Raw genomic sequence first — 21283 nt, 5'->3', positions numbered from 1 at the left:
TTGCCTCTTCTCCCTTTCAAACCTCCTCATCACTACCCCTTCCAGATGTGATGTGTCACAATCCACGGAAAATCGAGATTAGCGCCCGAGTCTTGACTCTTGACAGACACATTTTGCGAAAAAGAAAACATGGTGGACTGTCAACACGGCGGTAAATGGCTCTGCAGCTATCACAGAAAGGGAAAGGCAAAGAGCCATTCAGGAACGACCATCCCACAAAATTATTGAAAGGAGCGTTGAAAAGATTCCAGAATGTGTTGTCACCAGTACAGCAAAAGGAATTCAAACGCGTCTCAGCAGTGCCTGATGCCGCCGGGGTCTTGTTTTTCGTCGCTGAACTTGACGCCGAAAAGGCAAGAAAGACACGAACAAGCATCGCGCTACGATCTTGCACCTTTTTGAGTGCAACGCAACAATTTGCTGGCGCCGTTGGAACTTTTGTCGGCTCAAATCCCACGATTGCAGCTCTCGTTTGGGGCGGTATCAAGACTGCTATAGTAGTAGCGAGCAATGTTGCCTCTTACTTCGACAAAGTCACCAACATGATCATGCAAATCGGTCGTTTCTGTCCAACATTCCAGCAGCTTGGCAAACTGTATCATGGCTGTACTGGCCTTCAGCAAGCATTATGCGATTACTATGCTGTGATCGTTGATATATGCGTCAATATTGTCGAGGTATCTCGGCGGACATTCGTAATACAGACAATTTCCCCTCCATATGGAGTCTTTTTGAGTCCGACTTCAAACCTTTTCTGGATCAATCAGAGATAGCGACAAAAGATATAACACTACAGGCTTTTCTTGCATCTAAGCAGGCAGATGATGAGGCAAAGAGGCTTTTGGAGTATGAGAGCAAGGAAAATTCGTCATTTAGACCATCTGCCTTGGCATTTTTCCGAAAGGCAACAACATAATCCGAGGAGGCCATGGCGTGGCAGTTAAATCAGACAAGGCGGCAAACGGCATCTTTGAAGATCCAGATCAGGCAGAATCTGTCTTCCGTTGATCACATTGAGCCGTGGAAGCGAGTTCTGAAAAAGCGAGTTCGCTCAACTGCCGAGTGGCTGACACAAGAGCCCGCGTTTCATGGTTGGAAAAATAACCCTGAAACAGCAATTCTCTGGTGCTCGGGGACGTTGGGCATGGGAAAGACCGTCCTCATGTCTAATGTGGTTTCCCAACTTCACCGGAAGAGTGAAAACATTGCTCACTTCTTCTGCCTTGCCGAAAATGAGAGCTCTCTAACAGCCCGAAATATCATTGGGAGCATTTCTCGGCAACGACTTCATTCGTTGATCGAACAAAGCAATCATGAGTCTCTATCCAGCATGCAAAGCGAAAGCTGTCACTTGGACACAAATGAAACAGTGGAATTTTTGCTTACGAGATTGGTCCCCGAACGGACCTACTACATCGTCTTAGATGGTTTGGACGAATGCAACTTGACTCAAATCCGTGCCTTGGACTCGGCCATAGACGCCCTTACAAAAAGTCCGGTTGCGAAGTTGAAGATTCTTTGTACCGGGAGGCCTGATCTAGAAGATGATCTATTCGGACGGACTAGACCACAATACCGCGTTGTAATCGATGAAGGAAAAGTCCACCTTGATATAGATCGATACATCGTTGCCTCTCTCGATGACTGTCTGGAGAGGAAGCTCCTAGTTTTGCGTGATCCAACAAACATCACGAGAATAGTGGATGTTTTACGTGACAACTCTCAGGGAATGTATGTATGCAAATTGAGTTTTCGGCGGGTCCACTCACTATTTGGCAGGATTTAGTGTTTTATATCGATCTAGTTCTTTACGTAGGTTCCTCTGGGTTAGTCTTTGCATCGGAGAATTATGTGAGCAGAACTGCGATGAAGATATACTTCACGCATTGCAGCACTTACCCAGGACCTTGGCTGAGCTTTTTAATGCCAAAATCCGTCGTATCCAGGGAGGACCAAAGCACATTCAAGCTATGAAATTGATTCAGTTCTGCGGTGTTATGAAGCGTCCTTTAATTGTGGAAGAGTACAGGGAGGTCTTATCCATCTCAAAAGACGATAAGGCTCTGAACATGGCGAAAATTCCAAACAATATACATCGAATCGTCCGAGGATGCTACGGGCTAACATTCATCGATGAAGAAGAGGACACCATTCATTTTATTCATCAGAGTGTCAAAGACCACTTGTTTTACACCAATTTTGGCCGTACAGCCCTTCTTGAAGCCGCAATGCGCCAAAATTGGAAAAGCGTACAAATTCTCATAGACGCTGGCGTTTATCTCGACCGCAATCACAGCGAGGGTGAAACAAATCTTCACATGGCATCGAGACAAAATGCGGTAGAGGCTGTGAGTAGTCTTGTGTCAGCTGGCTTCTCCCTTGATGCCAGAAACGCCAACATGGAAATGGCTCTTCACTTGGCTACATATAAGGGACATATTAATGTGGTGCAATGTCTCGCGGCGGCTGGCGCCGACCTTGATTCTTCCAACAATCAGAATGAAGCGACCCTTCACGTGGCTGCTCAGAAAGGGGCAGAAGAGATTGTGAGGACTCTTGTATCTGCTGGTGCTTCCATCAGCATTATGGACAGTCGATTTGAAACGGCTCTGCACGTCGCTTCATTTATGGGCCACATCAGCATTGTCCAGTGTCTTCTAGCAGGAGGTGCTGATATCAACCGCTTCAACATTAAGGATGAAACAACCCTTCACATCGCTACAGCACAACGCAGGCTAGAGATAATGAAGGTCTTTATTGCCGCTGGTGCTGATCTCAACTTGAGAAATCGCAAAGGGGAAACAGCCCTTCATATTGCTAAAGGATCACGAGGCCTAGAAGAAGAAACCGACATATTTCAGGATGATGGTCCCTTCTTGGAAGGCAGCGAGGACGAAACAGCCCTCAATCGGGTCGGGATTGAAAGCGCTGATGCTGCAGAAATTTTGATGCCCGCTGGCGCTGATAGTGATAGTGATTCATACAGACTGCATCACAATAAATTTAATCAATGATTTTCCAAGTGGCAGATATGCTTCTAATAGCTTTAATGGATGCCTTCAGACCTGTAATGGTGAACGCCTAGTCTTTCATCTCGATTTAACTTGGAAGTATTAGGAGTTCCAAATCCTTCTGTCCTGCGACAGAATCAGTGAGGCTCTCGTGATTCAAATTCTAAATTTCAATAAAAAAACATCCGTGGACATGCGCATCGTAAATACGCTTTCATATTGCCAGCGGCTGCCAGTGGGACTTGATTAAGAATGGTTATGTATGATGGTGCTATTTTATTGGTCAATTTTGAGCATTTAGCCCATTTTCTTCACGATATCCCTTCTCGAGAAAGGGATAAAATACATCACTAAAGTTAGCTGACTCCGGCAGCCTGTTTACCGTGTGGTGGCGCGATAAAAAGGGGTTTATAGGTGGGTATTCTCCATGTAGGGAATTCCCGTAGTAGGTGATGTCCGCAGTACTACCACCCGGGAATGATAGGTGGAGGCCAAGCAAAAGACGAGGAAAAAACTAGATAGAACTTGAGATGCGGCTGTATGAAATACTGAAAGTGATAGAAATAATGTCTTCTGCTCTCAAATCCTCAACTATCAAGACGCGAAAAAAGTTCCACTTCCATCTGCTCCGCTGCATCAGGCCCTTCAGCAATTTCTCCCATAATATCCGAACCTGGGGGAAAATCATGCTCCATGGTGGTCTCTCCCTCCCCTTTCACATTTGCAAGAATGGCTTGTCTGTAATGGCATCTTAAAAATTCGTCCCTGACGTGATTTGGTGAATTCGGGTTTCTGCAAACCGGATCTAAGATCCGGCCATCCACACTAAGCACATCAGGAGAGAAATCTATCACTTTATAACCATCCTGAATGCAAATTAGTAGATATAACAGATTTGAAGAAAGAAAAAATTGACTCACATCAGGGTCAATAGATATCCGATAGCTATCAAATCGTTTGTGTACTCCGGCGAGAAGTAAAAGACCGTTTTGAGCCGAATTCATCGGGTCAGCCGTCTGATAGGTAACGTATCTTGAGAACTGCAAATGTGCCCAAGTGTCGCGTCGGGTGAGCGGGAATATATGAGCTGCTTCAAATACGTCCCAGATATCCTCATCTCTATTGACGTTCACAACGCCACTAACGACACACTTTCCGTCTCGAGCTCTCACACTGTCACGGAATGTTGTATGCTGGATGCTCTGGCTTGATGACTCTGAATAAACACGGCGTTGAGAACGTTCGCTGCTTATTTGTAGAAGACCTCAAAAAACTTAGTTAAAATTATGCTGAATATGTCCAAAAAGACATACCACCGTGAACAGAGGGGGAAATATCGTAGTCACCAGTTGTCAAAGGATTTAGATCGACGGGGAGGATCTGTCCAGTCGAACGAAGAGTGATTCGAGGAATCGTATCAACCTCGAGAATAACATCGATAAGGATGCTGAAGAAGTTTGCATTTGTGATAGACGCGTTTTGGAAAAGTCCTCCAAGAAGGGAACCTGTTCTCCCATCGAAGAAGCGAACGTTTCTGTTACGGGGCATCTTGTTAGTTAAATAAGAGTCAAGTAGGAGCGAGCAGTTATTAAGAAGTAAGGTAAGATAGGATTAAAGTAAGTTTTTGCTAATTTTATACTTGATATTTAACTCTACTTTAATCTTCACTTTACTTTTACTTTTACTTTATTCAAATTTTTGACTTGGCTCCTATTTATTCTAATCTTCGTTTTTAAAACTAATAAACCTTCAATCCTTACATTACTCTCAACAACCACCCACTCTCAGAGCTTACTATTGTCGATGAATATGAAAATGAGATTTGGGTGGACCCACTCGGGCATGAGGCTATCCGTATAATGTGGGTTGATAACCAAGTAGGGAATCCCCGTTCTAATATGCACATTTAGTGGGCCCATGTAGGGATTCTCCAGAGTAGGGATTCCCCAAAAAGGATACTTATAAAGAGCCCAGAATTTATTCTAGAACTTGAACCTTGGAGGTACATAGAGCTACATCCTGCATATACACAAAACCCTTGGAAATATGGACGTCATTCTTGACATCCTGGACACTTTTGTCTTTGACAGATGCTATGCATCTCTCTTACCAGATCCAACATTCCACAATACAACAGCATTCGAACTACAAGCGCCCGTCAATCAGCATGTGACGAAATACTTTCCACTTCAAGCATCCGAATTAGCATATGCAAGTGAATGGAAACGGGATAACATCGCTCGACAATACATTTCCTTTTTTCTGATTGCACTGTGAGTCAATGAAATGGAACTTGAAGCTTGAAAATATGAGCTAACAAAGTCTAGAATCTTCGCCTGGCTCCTTTACCTCGTGGGCAGCTTCGTCCTCTACGAAACAATGTTCGACAAGAGAATCATGCAGCATCCCCGTTTTCTCAAGAATCAAATCCGACAAGAGATCACTCAAGGCATAACCTCCATCCCGATCATCTCGCTCCTTACAGCACCATTCTTCGTTGCCGAGACTCGTGGCTTCTCCAAACTATACGATTTCTCCTCCCAGTCCCCATTCTGGGGCTATACATTACTACAATATCCGCTCTTCATTCTTTTCACCGATAGCGGGATCTACTGGATTCACCGTGGCCTTCATCATCCGCTTGTATATCGCTGGTGCCATAAGCCCCATCATAAATGGGTTGTCCCGACACCATTTGCAAGCTACGCATTTCACCCCTTAGATGGATGGGCGCAGTCTCTGCCATATCATATTTTTCCAATGTTGTTTCCCTTGCAGAAGTGTGCATATTTGGGACTTTTCGTCTTTGTGACACTATGGACAGTTTTAATTCGTGAGTCACTTCTTTCGGTAGATGTTTGAGTTGCTACTGGCCTGTTCTAACGGATTCTAGATGATGCGGAGTACTTGTCTACTTCGAAGATTATTAACGGCGCCGCTTGTCATACCATGCATCATCTTTACTTCAACTACAACTATGGTCAGTATATTACCCTCTGGGATCGTCTGGGAGGTACTTATCGCACGCCTGAGGAGGACTCATTTAAGAAAAAGCAGAATGAGGAGCAGGCGGCGTTGGCTGCCAAGAAGCGTTTATAAGCATAAACTCAGGAAGAGAAACTGAGTATATACCATGTATCATTAATCATTAATAATATTCTATTTTTCAAAGACGATTCACGTAGAGCTCTGATGGCACCATTGAATGAAATCATTCAGATTCCCCAGCTCATCCGTTGCCGTGTTGTTTAGATACGCGAAATGCGATTGCGGCTTATCGGCAATGTTCAACGTAGTTGTTAACAACCACCAGAGCTCCTCGGCATGCTTGGGATAACCAAGGTGCAGGAACTGTTTCTGATCTAGAGAACCGATTACAGAATCCCAGATTCGCTTCCAATTTTTGGCCCCGCGATTGATCATGTCGAGTGGGAGGAACTGCAGCAGTCCTGTTCTCGCTTGAAATGCAAGTGAGCTCATTGCTGTGGAACTTATTAGCATTACCAGTTATCATAAAGCAGTGGTGATGAATTTACCATAGATAAGAATGAGAAGATCCTCTGGAGACAATGAGAGACTCCATGGGATTGGCTCTTCAGAGTCAGATTCGAGTAAATGGGTGACCACGTCTTTCAGAGGAGGTATGTCCTGTCCCGACGATTGTGTTGCCGCGATTTGCGCAAATGAAGCTGCGTCCTCTGCTTCCCAAAGCTCGGCAGACCACGGCAAATGACAATCCATTTCAAAGATGGAAAGTGCAGGATGATTTTTAAAGCAGACTGTCAAGAATCCATCTGCCAGGAAGACCCAGCAAGCAATTCTGGTTCGAGGTTAGCACATATCCTAACAAAATAGTATTCTGCATGTTGATTGTAGCATACCGTATACACACTTCTTCTCCAACCAAAACTCTCCATGTGCGGTCATCGTGAGTTTTAGGGGCGGCTGCGCGCTTGAGTTGAAAAATCCCTAATGACCGAACAGTCGATACCAAGCATGGATGTCGCATGATACGAATCCGTCTTCTTGTCGACATATCATCCCGTCCAAATTGAAGCATTTCCATTATGAGAGCACCTTGGACCAGCTGTACAATTGGCAATATATCCATCGGATCTTTCGAGGCTGGTTTGTTTGTCAGGTTTAGAATCTTGCGGAAGATGTACTCTTCTGCCACATCGAAAATCAATGGCGATAACGAGACTCCATCGACAGGAGTGGTATACGATGCTCCTGCAAGGAAAATTGAGAGAAGTAAGGGACTTGCTATATTGCCCGGGTCAAAGGTTGGAAAGTGAACGATGGGTAGGTGCCAGTGTAAAGATTGGAAGAAAGCCGAGACAAAAGTCGAGATATTGGATACTCCGAATAGCGCAGTGAGCTCCATCATATCAAGGGTTCTTTGAGACTCAATATTGCTCAACGCCATAGACTGCGAAGTTTCAATGAGTTCTGTCATCAATTCTGTTAATTGATTAGAAAGTTTTGACGGGAAAAGTGCATCCGCCGAGTATTGACAAAGAAAAGCATCCTCTGCAGCGGAAGACGGCAGGAACGGAAAGTCAGATCCCCGGAAGTCGTCTGAGAATATTGCTAGAGGATAGGAGGGTACGAGAGCATCCTCCAGATGAGAATATATAGACTGTAGATTCCTGCGCATTGATGACTTTGCTGTTTCTCCGATAGCAAGTCGGTCTTTTTTGACAGATGGACTGGCAAAATGTTGCAGGAAGAAAAATGGACCATTGTTATTCGGGACTGTGTGAGAAGCGGCAATGGACAATGAAGGTGGGATTTTTGTCAAAGACGACGGCCCTATCAACGGTGGTAACGACTGCTGATCTCCGAAGGTACACTCTCGACCAAGACTCTCGCAGCGAGCGCAAGGTAATTTTTTATCGCATGCTACCTTGGCTGAGAAACATGCATCACATGACTGTCTTTTTCTTCCGGGCTTTGCCGCCGGAGGAAGAGGTTGATCATGCTTCTTTGCGCATAATTTGGTATGTCTTCGAGTGACCTCTCTTTGGACAATATTAACGACTGGATTTCAGCTAGGGTGATTGATCCACATACGGTTTCAAGAATGACTTTTTGCAAAATGGGCAGCTTGAGGCAGGTTGCTGGGTATCTTTCAATCAGTCAGTCTTATAATGCCTGCGGTAAAGACACAAGTCGTTGACCCTACGGACAGCCTCGTGGCGGAGAAGATGCGTCTTCCTCTGGTAAGACTTATCACATTTTTTACACTTGAACATGGTTCAATTCCTGCTTCGGGTGTAATGTGGTGAGACCCAGAACATCGCAAATATAAGAATGTTGGCGCCAACTGGCATAACTCAGTGCATGCTGTGATGCCATTCAGGATCCGCGATGCCGCGTCAGGGGACTCGGAATGACGCTAGTCCTGGATAGGGATAGTGTATTATAAATAGTTCTTATCTCCACTCCACGTGAGGAGCTAACTTAATGTGGAAGTCATATGCAATCACTAGTAGTCCGAAAAGGTGCACACCTCATGGATATGCTCGATGCATTTCAGCCCTCCCCATCCCCATCTCACCAACCTTGGAAGGATGTTCACAGTTGACGAAAGACAGGAAAGGAATCATAAACAGTGATAAACTTTCCGAATATTCAATAATATGAATTGGAATGTATTGACCTTGAACAAAATAAGATGCTATCGGATTTATTAATACTAGCTTCAAGTTAGGATGAATGTATTCAACCCTAAGAAGTAGTATCAAAAACGTTCTTGGTACGCTCATAGAGCAATTCGCAAAGCTGACGCATATCCTGCACATTTTCTAAATCCAAAATCATCGTCTCGATCGCCTTCTGTCGCTCTTCACTAATAATCCCCGTCGTCAAGCTCCTCCATTTGTTAAAGATCTCTTCGTTGGATAGAGGTACACCAATGCCTCGAGGAGACACAACGTACTCAGTCAAGGTGGTGAAAGTGTCTTGTTTCTGATCTTCCTCATTCAAATAAACCTCAACGGATACACGTTGCTGCCATATGTTCTCGTCGACATCAAAAGCCAGATTATGTACGCACTGGATCTTGTCCATCAACATCCATACATCGTCTCTTTCCAATTGATCGGGCGCAAATTGCGCTGGTTGGACACTTCTTTCCAGCAACTGCATAGCAGCAGCATATGCAACCGCCATTTGAGCGCCGGTGGCTGTGATCGGTCGCTTTGGAGCCCAACCTCCCTTCTTGAATAATGCTTCCGACATTTCAACTTTGATATGTCGAATTCTATCCACTGCAGCCATTTCTTGTGGATACTTAGCCTGTAATGCGATGAGACCGTCGATAGTGGCATGGGTTGCAGCCATTGATGCATATGGCTTGATAACAATGTTATCGAGGTCCCAGCTCACGCCTAGTTCTTCTACAACCCTCTCAGGCATGTACTGAGGGGTGCGTCCATTCCCTAAGCTGAAGACACTGAGATATCCACCATACGGTCGCTCAAGCACCTGCTTAATCCCTTTGTATCCCGTGCTCGCCATGAAAGCAGCAAATAGCCCATTTCGGGTAGCAAAGCCGTGTTGCATGCGCTTGACCGTACTTTCATACTGCGCTGACATCAAGCCACAGGCCTGCGTGCAAGCAATTCCAATCGCATCCTCTATCATGTCGGACGGCAATTGGAGGAATTTCGTTGCCGCAGCGGCAGAAGCAGCCGGGCCGAAGATCGCACCGGAATGCCAGCCTCGCGATAGCACCTCGAAACCATAAATACCAAGACCAACTCGAGGGCCCGTCTCATATCCCACGACTGTTGCGAGTAGGAATTCGGCTCCAGTCCGGGGATTGGTCGCATCCTGCGAAAGATCATGTCCTTGCTCGAGCACGGCCAGCAGAGTCGGAAGCACAATGGAGTTGGAGTGGATCGGGGCTTTACTATGATAATCGTCGAGCTCGAATCCCTGAATGAAGGTACTATTCAGGAGACCTGCTGCCAGTGGGCCAGTTTTCTAACAATGGAAGCTCTCAGTTAGATAACTTCTATCAGTTCATTGTAGTTTGAACCATACCTTTTCCCATCCAATCACACCACATTTACCCTCCGATTCTATTGAAAGAACTCCGGTAACAGCAGCATCGGACCAGGGAAGATGAGCTCCAATCAGGGCACAGGCCAATCCATCAAGAATAAAATACTTGGCTCGAGTCAATTTCTCAGCGGGGATGTCAGGTAAAGAGAGGTTGGAGATCCAGTCGCATAGTTGTTTCGTAGCACCCTCAGGCTGCTCAGTCTCAGACATGGTTATCTAATTCGTAATCGTTATTCAACGTAGCTAGCGGTAGTAGTCAAGTAAATATTGAAACTTGGAATGAGAAGAGCAGATAGACTATAGGAAGAATGAGGGGTCAGTGGCAACGAGATTCAATCTACCAATTACTTTCAAGTTGCACAGAGGAGTACGCTAAGCTGCAGAAACACGTCTACATAGGGCTGACACCTTGCAGAACTGCAGCTCGGGCACTACTAGTAGTAAATTCTTCTAATAGTGGATTCGGAGTCCACGGGTCAGCACACTCGGCGTGCGTTGGTCCCACCAATGGGGATACAGCGTCACAAATGCACAGCATACACTAGTACTAACGGACAGGGATAAATCCGGAGGGGTAGCTTCAAGCTGAGGGGATCAAGTTGGAGTTGATATTCCAGCACTGGTAGTATCTTGCATAAGTACACGGAACGGAACGGAAGCCAGATACGGGGTCCTAGCCTGACTCGGTATGGGACAAGATGATCACGACACTGCAGCTAACTTGAAATGAGGTAGAAAATCTGAAGCTTGAGGCAAGTATGACGAAAGTTCAAAGAAGATCAAATGGACAGCTGCTAGCACATAAGTACATTCCCAGAATAAAGTGTTTCATATTTTCATAAATCTTCTCGAGTATCAACTAGTTCCAATTCTGGGTCTCCTGGCGAATCTCTTCCACCTTAGCCTCGTCTTCAGCTGAATACTTTGCCAGGTCAGCCTCATCCGTGCCAAAAGCTTCACTAATTGCATCCTCGATTTGATAGAGCGTAAGCCCCATCAGCCCCACAGAACGGGAAAGCCCAATTTGAGTCATTTCCTCTCCAATGAAATTCTCAATAATGCCCTCTCCACCTTTAGCATTAAGATCTGCCTCGAATGTATGGAATAAGACCCGGAGTGGATCAAGGACCTGGCTGCGGAAGAAAGACACTGTCTTTTCAAGTTGAAGTTGGTCGCGATGGGGAGATAAGAGAAGACATAGGTACAAATTTAAGGCAGAGTGAAGAGCTGGGCCATCCGTTTGGGTTAGGCTGATAAAGCTGTCAATGAGCCTTATTGATGAGGCAGGTTGAACGGATTGGAAAAGGAGTGGGAAGAGGGTCCAGAAATGCAGAGGGTCACGGAAGATTGTGTCAGAACACGGAGCTTTCAGTATCTCGTCTTTCAACCATGAGATAGCGCTATCCCTGGCGGATTGCAAATGACCATCTTCCAAGATAGTTCGAATCAGCTTGAATCGGGTGATCGCTGATTCATTACTATGCACAAGCTCTGCAGGGATATTTCGCACGATGCCATAGTCTTTGTTGGATGTACACCCTGTCAAAGCCACCAAGAAATCTTTGAATTCGGTCTCACTGGACGGCAACGTGGTTGACTCTTGTAGCGAAAACACAGTCAATGCTAGCAAAGAGTCAATAAGGGCTTGTGGCTGTCCTAAAGCGACTTGATCCGAGGTGTCGGTCACCCCAAGGAAGTTCTTGTAAATCAAAGCGAGGTTTGGAAAGATAGGTGTTTTCGGTATGGATTGACCGGATGCGAATAGTGTGGAGCCTGCTGTGCGAGCTGCGAGTAGCAAGAGTGAACCGTGACGCTCGAGTGGAATCTGATCTGCGGAGCTGGGTGTATCTTCAAAGTCCAGAGGCTGAGGCTGGTCTTCGGGGGATTTACTAATAATGTCTAGTAGGTCGGAGGTCTCAATGCCAACGTCTCTTGACAGTGCCTAGATAAAGCGGCGGGATGTTATTAATTGTGCCCCGATATTTGTCATTTGCCTATACGGGGGGGAGATTCGACATACCACTATCTTGCCCATAATCATGTCGCGCTCCTTCAGCTCCTTCGTAGAAACGTATGCCTCTGTCTGAGAATTCTCTGGCAACTTCAATTGCGGGTGGAAATGCTCCTGCATCCGGACCGTCCAGGACAGTCCTGGATCCATTGGGCTCGAGTGACTCAGCAAGTAGGCTTTGAGTACTTCGATGAGTCCAAACTGAATGAATTTCTCCACCAGCACAGACTCATGATCTGCTGCAGGGCGTGGTAATGCCACCTCTGCTTCTGGGTCTGGGGCAGATCCTGAAATGGAATTCACACGCACAACAGCCGACTGACTATTAGATCTTGGAGGAGGAGCCGGTCTCTTGTTTGGTGAGATATCTCGCAGGAACTCCAGAAGGGCTAGGGTGGTCTCGTCACTCGGCATGGATGTGTAGGCTTCCAGAGCTGCTTGAAGTGAATTCGCAACGAATCGGCTTGGGGCTTTGGTTCGGATACGAGTGTGAAGCTCAGATAGCATTGCCAAAAGGCAGTTGAATTGCCGGATATGCATGGGGAGGGAATTCTCCTCTCCAGTGTTGTCATCGTCATCGTCGTCGAAATCTTGCTCGTCCTCGTCTTCTGGCTGCAAATTCATCAAGGCCTCAGATACTCGGAGAATAACCTCTCGGGGATTGCCCAGTCTTGCGACATCATGTAGACAGTCAGTTGACGCAGGGAGCATGGGCAGGAGGAGCTTGACCAGGTCCCATCCGATGTTGGTGGTCAACGTCTCATCTTGCAGCAGGCGGTGCAGGAGGGGCAGACGGTCGGGAGTCAGTTGGTATTCAAGGAGGGTCAGGTAGGTGAGGTAATCGGTTGCAGGTGGTAAAGCTTTAACGAGCGGATTCTCAGCGTCGGAGTCCATGCTGAGTTCAAATGGTTGAAATGTTATGGTATGTACAAGTAGAGTTGTTGAGGCTAAGTTAGTCCGGCGCGGGGGAGCGGGTCAAATACAGTGACATCACCCCGCTGCGCCACACTGAGATTACTACAGGCACATACAGTAAGGAACATCTGATTAGAATTGTATTTGTTAAATACTTTGATAAAGAGAATACATAGGTAGCTCCCTAGGTACCTATCCATCTATCTTATAGTTATTATTACCCAATGATATATTCAAATGTTCAAATTCAAGTTGGTATCATCTTACATATATCGGTACCTAGTCAACTGGTGAGAAACGATGTGTAGTCCCTCATTCAAGTTCCCAAGAGTGCACATTATTGTCGCAATATAAGACGATTCCACTGGCAGTGTTGATACTAGAAAAGCTACCTTATTACGTACTTAGGTACCTACCTAAGTACCTACCCTGGTATATTCCCAAGGTTCAGTACGTTTTTATACAAGTATTTGAATGTCAAGGTTACTCCCAAGGTTAGGGCTCTCCAGGGCTCCAGGGCTCCAGGGCTCTAGTTACATATAGTGCTTACCTACATGCACCTGGGCACCGACCACCTCACCGGGACCTGAGATCCGCTTGTCGACAACCCTATCAGGGAAGTATAGACCTTAATTTGGTGTCTAGACTGGTTTAGGACGTAGAAAGAGACCAATTAGTACCAGTACAACCGAAGGTGTCAATTATATGACTTCCAAGGTTTCAATATAGAGATACCTCACTAATCAACCCAAAATTGGACCATACGGGTCTAAAACCTCAGGCTGGCAGCAGAATTCCGTGTCCCTGTTCCTTCAAAATGTTGCCGACTTCCCCATGCCGAATGAAGCATTTTTCTTGTTTCCTTCCTCTTTTTCTGCAAATAATAAATTTCTTGCATAAGTCTTAATTCTTCCCTTAAATTCTCACCACAGTGTACCTCTTCAATTTTTCCGCGGATTCTTGGTTCCTGTGCGGCCGTGCCTGGCGTCCCTGAAAGTACCTTCTGTCCGATCCACGCGATCTATACTCTTCCGCCCCCATCCAGAACTATAACCACTGCAGGTTTTCCACTTTGAAACCCCTGGCATTCACCCTGAAGTTGGGAGGAGAGGACATGTTCTCTTCGGAGACGAGAAAAGAAGAAACGATTAAAAAAAAATACGACCGGAATATCATTCGTTTTTATTCATCGTGAACTCCTTCCCATTCAGATCGACAAGATCGTCGCGAAGGCGTACTATATACCATGACGACCGAAATGCAATCCTTCTACACCCCAAGTACCTCTACCCAGAAATCCCATGCCTCTCGAGTGGTGAACGTGAACGAGTTGATAATTAAGTACTCGTCTATGACCCCCAATGCCTCGGTTTCTTTGCGTAACCAACGGCGCAACCCGTTCCAACGCCTTGTCGATCGTGTGCGACTCGAGTACTACCGCTATGAAGTCACCTTCGGCTTATACGTGATGACCCCGAGCGAGAAAATTGTGGCCAATACCATTGTCTTTGTTATCTTGACTCTTTTGTTGTGGGCGCTCGTTCTATATTTCCCATCCTTGCTCTACAACAAGCTCACCCGCCTGGTGTGGCTGTTGACTGGTCATAGCGGGGAGGAAGTAGGTGCGGCTCTTGGGATCCTTGACAACTACGGGAACCCCATCACACCCACATCCATTGTCGAACATGCCATGGCCTCATCATAGGCCCTCTTTTACGACCTTGGAAGGTTATTGCCTACCATGGATATATACCCATAGCGTTATTTTGTCTCAATTGCTGGGTTTGCCGGTTCATTCCCTATTTCCTTGCGCCCAGATCACTCTGGTACACTTTTGAGTGGTTCGACTTCAAGTTCTCGCGCTAGAACAGTTCTTGACGGACCTTGAGTGGGCTTCTACTCTTATATTTATCTCATTCTTGCTTCTGCGCTCATTTCTGAGGGTCCAGCGTACAACCCGACTTCGACCTTTTATCGTTATGCATTTTATGTTTGTTCTCTTTTTATTACACGACCAAGGGAACACACCATTCATACCATTCGTGACCACACAGACCTTCGCCCTATGAGTCTTAATGATGCGCACCGCCCTTACTTTGGCGGTCGACGATACTACACGAGCATGACGAACACTCGTTCACTTTCACATGGACATTCTTTGACTGATTCCGAGGAATCATCTTCTTACCGCATCCTAATATACTTGAATGTCAAATGTCTTCCCCATTCATGCCTCTTTGTATAGTACGTAATCGATAGTCGTATTATGGGGTCTCGGCTTCAATAATAGGCGCTTGGCATTGTGGCGGAGATTAAGGCGTGCGCACGCCGTTATGTTAATTCAGTCTAGAGCCTTGATTCTTGAATAGAATAAGGTATTCTTTTGGTCGATCAAAGTAGAAATCTGATTCAGAATTGAAAATAAACAAAATAAAACGAAAAAAGTACACATCAGATAATAAAGTAAACGGTAGTTATGGAGCACCAGGGTCGTCAGGGTCATGAAACCCCATAATGACGATAACGCGCGGCTGTGTTGATCAAAACCCAAAAATAACTAATATGACTGCCTGCAATTTCAATCTCTTCAACACTCTCTACTTCTTCACCTCCCATATTAAATTCTTTTGATGGGCATTCGGTCTTTATATAATCATATAAGCCCTCGTATAGCGCTCTTTACAAAGTTTCACGCTCCATTGGACCACCTCTTAGCGACTTCCCCGGCAACCGCCCACCATGGCTGCCAACGAATACTATCACGCCAATATCCCCAGTCCACCTCCATATGAGGCAAATCCAGCAAGGCCAGAACATAACTCTTCCGCTCCCGGTCTTGGTTATGCACACTCCAATCTCCCAAACAGAGATGACCCATCCGCCCCTTATTACAACCGCGAGAGCCAACAATCCTTTGCATCAGAAAATGGGGCCTACCAAACAGCAGGACGAGTTGGAGAGAATGACCATTACGCAGAGAACATCCCTTTGAAATCTCAAACTCAATTTGGGAATAATCAAGAGTGGATGCATCAACAAACTCAATACCCACCCTCACCAGGGGCCCTGGAGGACTCGCGACAGCGGGCAAATCCACGAAAGAAAGGGTTATTCCAAAAGAAGCCGGCTTGGGTGACATGGACCTTGACGCTAGTACAAGTGATCGTGTTCATCGTAGAACTGGTCAAGGCTGGTAAGTAGAATTCTCCCGCAGAATCTCTCAATCGGTGTCTTAGCTCGAGCTCTAAACAATGACCAACTAACATGTGTGTGTTTTATAGCTCAATTTACCGGATCGCCTATCGAAATCCACCCTTCGTTTAACGTCATGATCGGTCCCTCCTCTTACGTCCAGATCTGGATGGGCGCACGTTACGATCCCTGCATGAAGAATATCCCCGGTATCCAAGACGCAAATGCCACAGTCTACTTCCCATGCCCGAATGCGACATCCGACGCATCTGATTGCACTCTCTCAACTGCCTGTGGATTTAGCGGTGTCCCGAATCCCCACGCCTACGGCTCTCTGGATGACACGCCTGCGCCCAATCAGTGGTGGAGATTCATTACCCCCCATGTTCATCCACGCGGGATTCATTCACATTGGCTGTAACCTGCTCGTCCAAATGACCATGGGCGCTGATATGGAACGCTTGATCGGCATGTGGCGGTACGGTCTGGTATATTTTGCCAGTGGAATCTTCGGATTTGTACTAGGTGGAAACTATGCTGCGCAACTTCAGGCCAGTGATGGATGCTCTGGGGCGCTTTTCGGTATCCTCGCGCTTCAATTACTTGACTTATTTTATGACTGGCCTAATCGACCGTCTCCATGGGTCGAGCTTCTTTTTATGGTTCTTGGTGTCGCTATTTCGTTCGTTCTGGGTCTCCTTCCTGGTCTGGATAATTTCTCCCATATCGGAGGCTTTATTATGGGTCTTGCACTCGGTTTAACGATTATGCGATCTCCCAATGCGCTGCGTGAGCGTATTGGTCTGGCACGCCAGCCCTACGTCGCGATGAGTGGTGGAGCTGGTGAAGCCGTTCCTGATAACCAGAAAACTTCCTCATTCATGACCTACCTGAAGGGTCGGGGTAAGAATGTTGCGGCGAATGGTGACAGCGACCCCAGTCAAACCAAGGGACCTTTGGCCTTCTTTAAGGGCCGAAAGCCTTTGTGGTGGGCGTGGTGGTTGGTTCGCGCGGGCGCTCTCGTCGCTGTCCTCATTGGATTTATTATGCTCATTATTGATTTCTACAAATACCACTCCTCGAATTGCTCATGGTGCTACCGCCTCAGTTGTTTGGTATGTGATCATTTCCCCGGTTGTTTGGCCCTTTGCTAACTATTTCTTTCTTTAGCCTGTTCACGGCTGGTGTAAGGAGGGCACTCTCTCCTATTCCACCACCGACTCTTCTTCTTAGTGGCGACCGTGGCTCGATGTCATTACACTGGCACAAATATTGGCGTTATTTGGTGTAGATTTTACTTTACCTATGGTATGAGGGATATGAGAACTGTAAATAAAATTGCATTACAATTTGCAAATGACAAATTTCTTCTTTGTCTGAACGAAAGTTTTTTTAACGATAGTTTTTTTATAGTACATTGTTGTATAACAATCTAGCCTATACACATGGCATTAAGGCACAAGACACTTGTATGATGTTGTATCACATTGGTGTCCAAGTGATCAGATGAAAAGTCTTAGATATTACCTAGGTAGTAGCAAATACAATTCATTATTCCCTAAGGTTCTCCAATAAGCATTCAGATCAAACTAAAAATACATTCATGTCCATGGTACATATCCGGTGCCAGGTGGCTGAGACCGCGGCCTCAACGTGGCTGAGTCAGGACCGCTTACGCAGCGCAGTTCGTATCTGGGGCAGTCCGCAACCTCTAGAATTAGAGGATATCCCAAAGATCATTTTCAAGGTCGTTCGACCATGTGGATCTGTCGTTAAATCGATAGTTCACTTTCATCCAAAAACTCAACTTCAACCCTACGATCGAGCGTCCGCAGATGTACTTGGTCGTTTCTTAGCGATCCCGCTATCCGACCCATCCAGCTTCAACCATGGCCACTTTGGCCTCGTCTCCCCCGACCTCACCGTCATGGCCGAAACGACGCTCCAGGGCGTGGGCCCTTCGCTGTGAAAGATATTGCTGTGCGATTGCGGGGTGTTTCCCGCTAGCTTTTGTTTATGGCCTCACAACTTGGGCAGTTTGGGTGGAAGCTAGTCTGGGGTTGAAGGGATCTGAGAATACATGGATTGGTATGATCCCGGTACCGAGTAGAGGATCTAGAATTATAGGCCCCTTAACTGATTCTTTATGGTTCCGCAGGTCTCCCCAGCTCTTGCCTAGGTATATTTCTATGGATCGCTCTCAACTCCTCGTATACCGTTGCCGTATTCACCGATCCCGGATCCCCGTTGACAACGCGCCGAGGTAACGACCGCCATAATTACAGTGCGTTGCCGGTCACCGAATACCCCGAGTTCACCTCTTATACAGTCAGTTCGACTGGTGGATCTCGGTTCTGCAAGAAATGCCAGTGCCCGAAGCCGGATCGGGCACATCACTGCTCAACATGCAAGCGCTGTGTACTAAAAATGGACCACCACTGTCCTTGGCTGGCAACATGCGTCGGACTGCACAACTACAAAGCGTTCCTCCTCTTTCTAATTTACACCTCATTATTCTGCTGGGTATGCTTCGCCGTCGCCGGCACATGGACCTGGCAAGAAGTCCTGAATGATTCAGTCTACATGGACAACTTCCTCCCCGTCAACGTAGTCCTGCTCGCCATACTCGGTGGAATCATCGGACTCGTCCTTAGTGGATTTACTGCATGGCATATCAGCCTGGCGGTTCGCGGGGTGACAACCATTGAATGCCTCGAGAAGACCCGTTATGTCTCGCCACTGCGCAAAGCACTAGCTAGACGGCATCCAGATCACCAGCACTCCGGCGCAACGGGTGACCAAAACGGCGATCTGGAAAGTCTCACCCACCGTTTACAAGGATACGGGAATCAAATTCTCGATGCACACGCCAATGCCATTCCAGGCGTGACTCGCGCAGAAGAAGGTGAAGAACGTCTTTCTCCTGCGCCGTACGGTCCAGGACAGGGACCAGGATTCCATAATACATCTACATCCAACAACCTTACTCCAGCGCAACAAGCACTATCCCGCTCGTACGCCGAGATGGAACGTCAACGTGAACACGATCGATACCAAGACTATCTCAACGAGGAGGACAGCGAGAAAACGCCCCACGCTTTCGATCACGGCTGGCGACGCAATCTCGCACACCTCTTTGGCGACCGTATACTTCTCTGGCCGCTTCCGATCTGCACAACAACCGGTGATGGCTGGCGCTGGGAGCCGAGTCAGCGATTTCTCGAAGAGAGAGAACGCCTACGTCTAAAGCGTGAACAAGATACATACAATGAGCAGCAGTACCACCGGGAGCTGTATCAACGGAATATGAATAATAGCCATGCCTGGATTGGTGGAGCTTCAGGCAATACTGCCGGTACTGGTTCCTCACCGGCACAGCCGAACTGGATTCCTAATCGTGGAAGACAGGAAACGCCTGAACGTCCTCCAACTAGTGTCTCAATGCAGACACTCGCACCTGCTTCTCCACGGCCTAGACCTGGTGATAGTGACTATGAGGATGAGCCTGAGGGTGAGAGTCATGGACTCTTAGATCCGGAGGCAGCGAACCGTCCTCCGCGGGCACGGGAGACGGATGAATGGCGAGATTGGGAGTGATGACCTGGGTATGAGAATTTGCATTTTATAATTGTACTGGTTACAGGGAGATTAGCATTATTTCGGCGTTTGATCGGAGATTAAGCCGAGAGGCCAGTTGGCATTATGTATTTTATGTGGTAGACATACAAATCATTCGAAGGTTGCTCATTGGAATCAAATAATAGAAGACTGCAAGTTTATTTTCTCTTTAATCCCAAGCTCTCTATTCTATACATTTTGTCAACCGGATCTTGGAATTGATCAAATCTGAAATCTGATCTAATCAGTTCAAGCTCTCCACCTTCTTATCCTTATCGCCACCCAACCTCCTCAAACCATCACCACCAAGTTGAACTTCAAGTCAAACCCACCCAACTTGAATCGAAGGGCCTCAATCAAAGAAATCCAAAATGACAAGTCCATCAACAAAGCGTCTCTTAAAAGAATCAACAGACCTCCACAAAAACCCAAGTCCCTACTTCACCGCATCACCAATAGACGACACCAACCTCCACGATTGGCACTTCACTCTAACCGGACCTCCAAGCACACCTTACTCCTCAGGTCTCTACCACGGTCGAATAACATTTCCACCAACCTATCCCCTCCGACCACCCAGTTTCCGTTTCCTAACACCATCCGGACGGTTCGAGGTAAACCGCGAGATATGTCTCAGTATCTCCGGACACCATGAGGAAACGTGGCAACCTGCCTGGGGTGTTCGCACCGCGTTACTAGCTATCCGGTCTGAGATTATGGGTGGCGAGAGTAAAGGGCAGGTTGGGGGGATGGAAGGGACTGAGGCGGTTAGGGCTGAGTTTGCAAGAGAGAGTCTTGCATGGACTTGTCGTGAGTGCGGGGTTTCTAATGAGGGAATCATGAGGGAGTGGTGGGGGGTTTGTGTTGAACGGGGGGTTGAGGTGGATGTTGAGGGATATCGGAATGAGAAGGAGAAGGAGACGGAGGAACCGAGTGGAAGTGAGGATGTCTCGCAGGCAGAGACACCACAGCCACAGTCGCAGTCGCAGTCGCAATCACAATCACAATCTCAGTCAGAGACGCAGTCGCAGACACCATTACAACCTACTGTGGAAGCTGAACCTCCGACTCCCGTAATTCAAGCTACAGAAGTGACCCAGGTCCCACCGACACAGTCAAACGCTCTTTTGCGTGCCACAGCTACACAGGCTACGCGGACCGTTGTCGTGGAAAGTCCTACCGAGCCAGCAAACAGTCCTTGGTTAGACAGGGTGATTGTCGTTGTTGTGCTTGCGTTGATATTATTGATGCTTCGACGGACGCTGGATGTGGATGATCTATAAGGGATCTCTATCCAACGCAGTGCTTGTTTTTCAGCCCACTGTTCCCTTGTCTTTTTGTTTCATTCGAGTATACCTTGGCGTTTGAGGTGATTGGGTTCAATTTTCTGTTGGATATCATTGTATAGAGTATTGATTTTGTTTAGATTATGGTAATCAGGATGACTCTAATTACTGACTTG

General features: G+C 46.7%; 11 protein-coding genes across 11 annotated transcripts; 7 read left to right on the top strand and 4 right to left on the bottom strand.

Moving 5' to 3' along the window:
- Positions 1-155: 155 nt before the first annotated feature.
- Positions 156-916, top strand: N7483_002116 (uncharacterized protein; the record flags this gene model as incomplete). Its single annotated transcript, XM_057085553.1, has 2 exons — positions 156-677; positions 797-916. The coding sequence occupies 2 exons, from the start codon at positions 156-158 to the stop codon at positions 914-916; spliced, it is 642 nt and encodes a 213-aa protein (XP_056951702.1).
- Positions 917-928: 12 nt separating this feature from the next.
- Positions 929-3014, top strand: N7483_002115 (ankyrin repeat domain-containing protein; the record flags this gene model as incomplete). Its single annotated transcript, XM_057085552.1, has 2 exons — positions 929-1731; positions 1817-3014. 2 exons carry the CDS (start codon positions 929-931, stop codon positions 3012-3014), a joined length of 2001 nt encoding a protein of 666 aa, XP_056951701.1.
- Positions 3015-3598: 584 nt separating this feature from the next.
- Positions 3599-4559, bottom strand: N7483_002114 (HNH endonuclease signature motif containing protein; the record flags this gene model as incomplete). The annotated part of the gene is made up of 2 exons (XM_057085551.1): positions 3599-4275; positions 4325-4559. 2 exons carry the CDS (start codon positions 4557-4559, stop codon positions 3599-3601), a joined length of 912 nt encoding a protein of 303 aa, XP_056951700.1.
- Positions 4560-5057: 498 nt separating this feature from the next.
- On the top strand, positions 5058-6110 carry N7483_002113 (sterol desaturase family protein; the record flags this gene model as incomplete). The annotated part of the gene is made up of 3 exons (XM_057085550.1): positions 5058-5284; positions 5339-5844; positions 5905-6110. 3 exons carry the CDS (start codon positions 5058-5060, stop codon positions 6108-6110), a joined length of 939 nt encoding a protein of 312 aa, XP_056951699.1.
- Positions 6111-6188: 78 nt separating this feature from the next.
- N7483_002112 (uncharacterized protein) lies at positions 6189-8269 on the bottom strand (the record flags this gene model as incomplete). The annotated part of the gene is made up of 5 exons (XM_057085549.1): positions 6189-6493; positions 6548-6831; positions 6893-8035; positions 8088-8142; positions 8200-8269. The coding sequence occupies 5 exons, from the start codon at positions 8267-8269 to the stop codon at positions 6189-6191; spliced, it is 1857 nt and encodes a 618-aa protein (XP_056951698.1).
- Positions 8270-8744: 475 nt separating this feature from the next.
- On the bottom strand, positions 8745-10295 carry N7483_002111 (MmgE/PrpD family protein; the record flags this gene model as incomplete). The annotated part of the gene is made up of 2 exons (XM_057085548.1): positions 8745-10004; positions 10065-10295. 2 exons carry the CDS (start codon positions 10293-10295, stop codon positions 8745-8747), a joined length of 1491 nt encoding a protein of 496 aa, XP_056951697.1.
- Positions 10296-10944: 649 nt separating this feature from the next.
- On the bottom strand, positions 10945-12990 carry N7483_002110 (uncharacterized protein; the record flags this gene model as incomplete). The annotated part of the gene is made up of 2 exons (XM_057085547.1): positions 10945-12027; positions 12106-12990. The coding sequence occupies 2 exons, from the start codon at positions 12988-12990 to the stop codon at positions 10945-10947; spliced, it is 1968 nt and encodes a 655-aa protein (XP_056951696.1).
- Positions 12991-14257: 1267 nt separating this feature from the next.
- Positions 14258-14716, top strand: N7483_002109 (serine palmitoyltransferase small subunit family protein; the record flags this gene model as incomplete). Its single annotated transcript, XM_057085546.1, has 1 exon — positions 14258-14716. One exon carries the CDS (start codon positions 14258-14260, stop codon positions 14714-14716), a length of 459 nt encoding a protein of 152 aa, XP_056951695.1.
- Positions 14717-15750: 1034 nt separating this feature from the next.
- On the top strand, positions 15751-17436 carry N7483_002108 (rhomboid family membrane protein; the record flags this gene model as incomplete). The annotated part of the gene is made up of 4 exons (XM_057085545.1): positions 15751-16204; positions 16293-16412; positions 16507-17318; positions 17374-17436. 4 exons carry the CDS (start codon positions 15751-15753, stop codon positions 17434-17436), a joined length of 1449 nt encoding a protein of 482 aa, XP_056951694.1.
- A 656-nt stretch (positions 17437-18092) lies between these two features.
- On the top strand, positions 18093-19800 carry N7483_002107 (DHHC family palmitoyltransferase; the record flags this gene model as incomplete). The annotated part of the gene is made up of 2 exons (XM_057085544.1): positions 18093-18291; positions 18362-19800. The coding sequence occupies 2 exons, from the start codon at positions 18093-18095 to the stop codon at positions 19798-19800; spliced, it is 1638 nt and encodes a 545-aa protein (XP_056951693.1).
- A 392-nt stretch (positions 19801-20192) lies between these two features.
- On the top strand, positions 20193-21104 carry N7483_002106 (ubiquitin-conjugating enzyme E2; the record flags this gene model as incomplete). The annotated part of the gene is made up of 1 exon (XM_057085543.1): positions 20193-21104. One exon carries the CDS (start codon positions 20193-20195, stop codon positions 21102-21104), a length of 912 nt encoding a protein of 303 aa, XP_056951692.1.
- Positions 21105-21283: the final 179 nt, after the last annotated feature.

The sequence above is a fragment of the Penicillium malachiteum genome (genome assembly GCF_028827825.1).
Source record: "Penicillium malachiteum strain IBT 17515 chromosome Unknown utg000001l:1.0-8184562.0:1.0-8186909.0, whole genome shotgun sequence".
Lineage (NCBI taxonomy): Eukaryota > Fungi > Ascomycota > Eurotiomycetes > Eurotiales > Aspergillaceae > Penicillium > Penicillium malachiteum.
The sequence above is the reverse complement of the archived record's forward strand: the minus strand, read 5'-3'. Positions and strand labels throughout refer to the sequence as shown.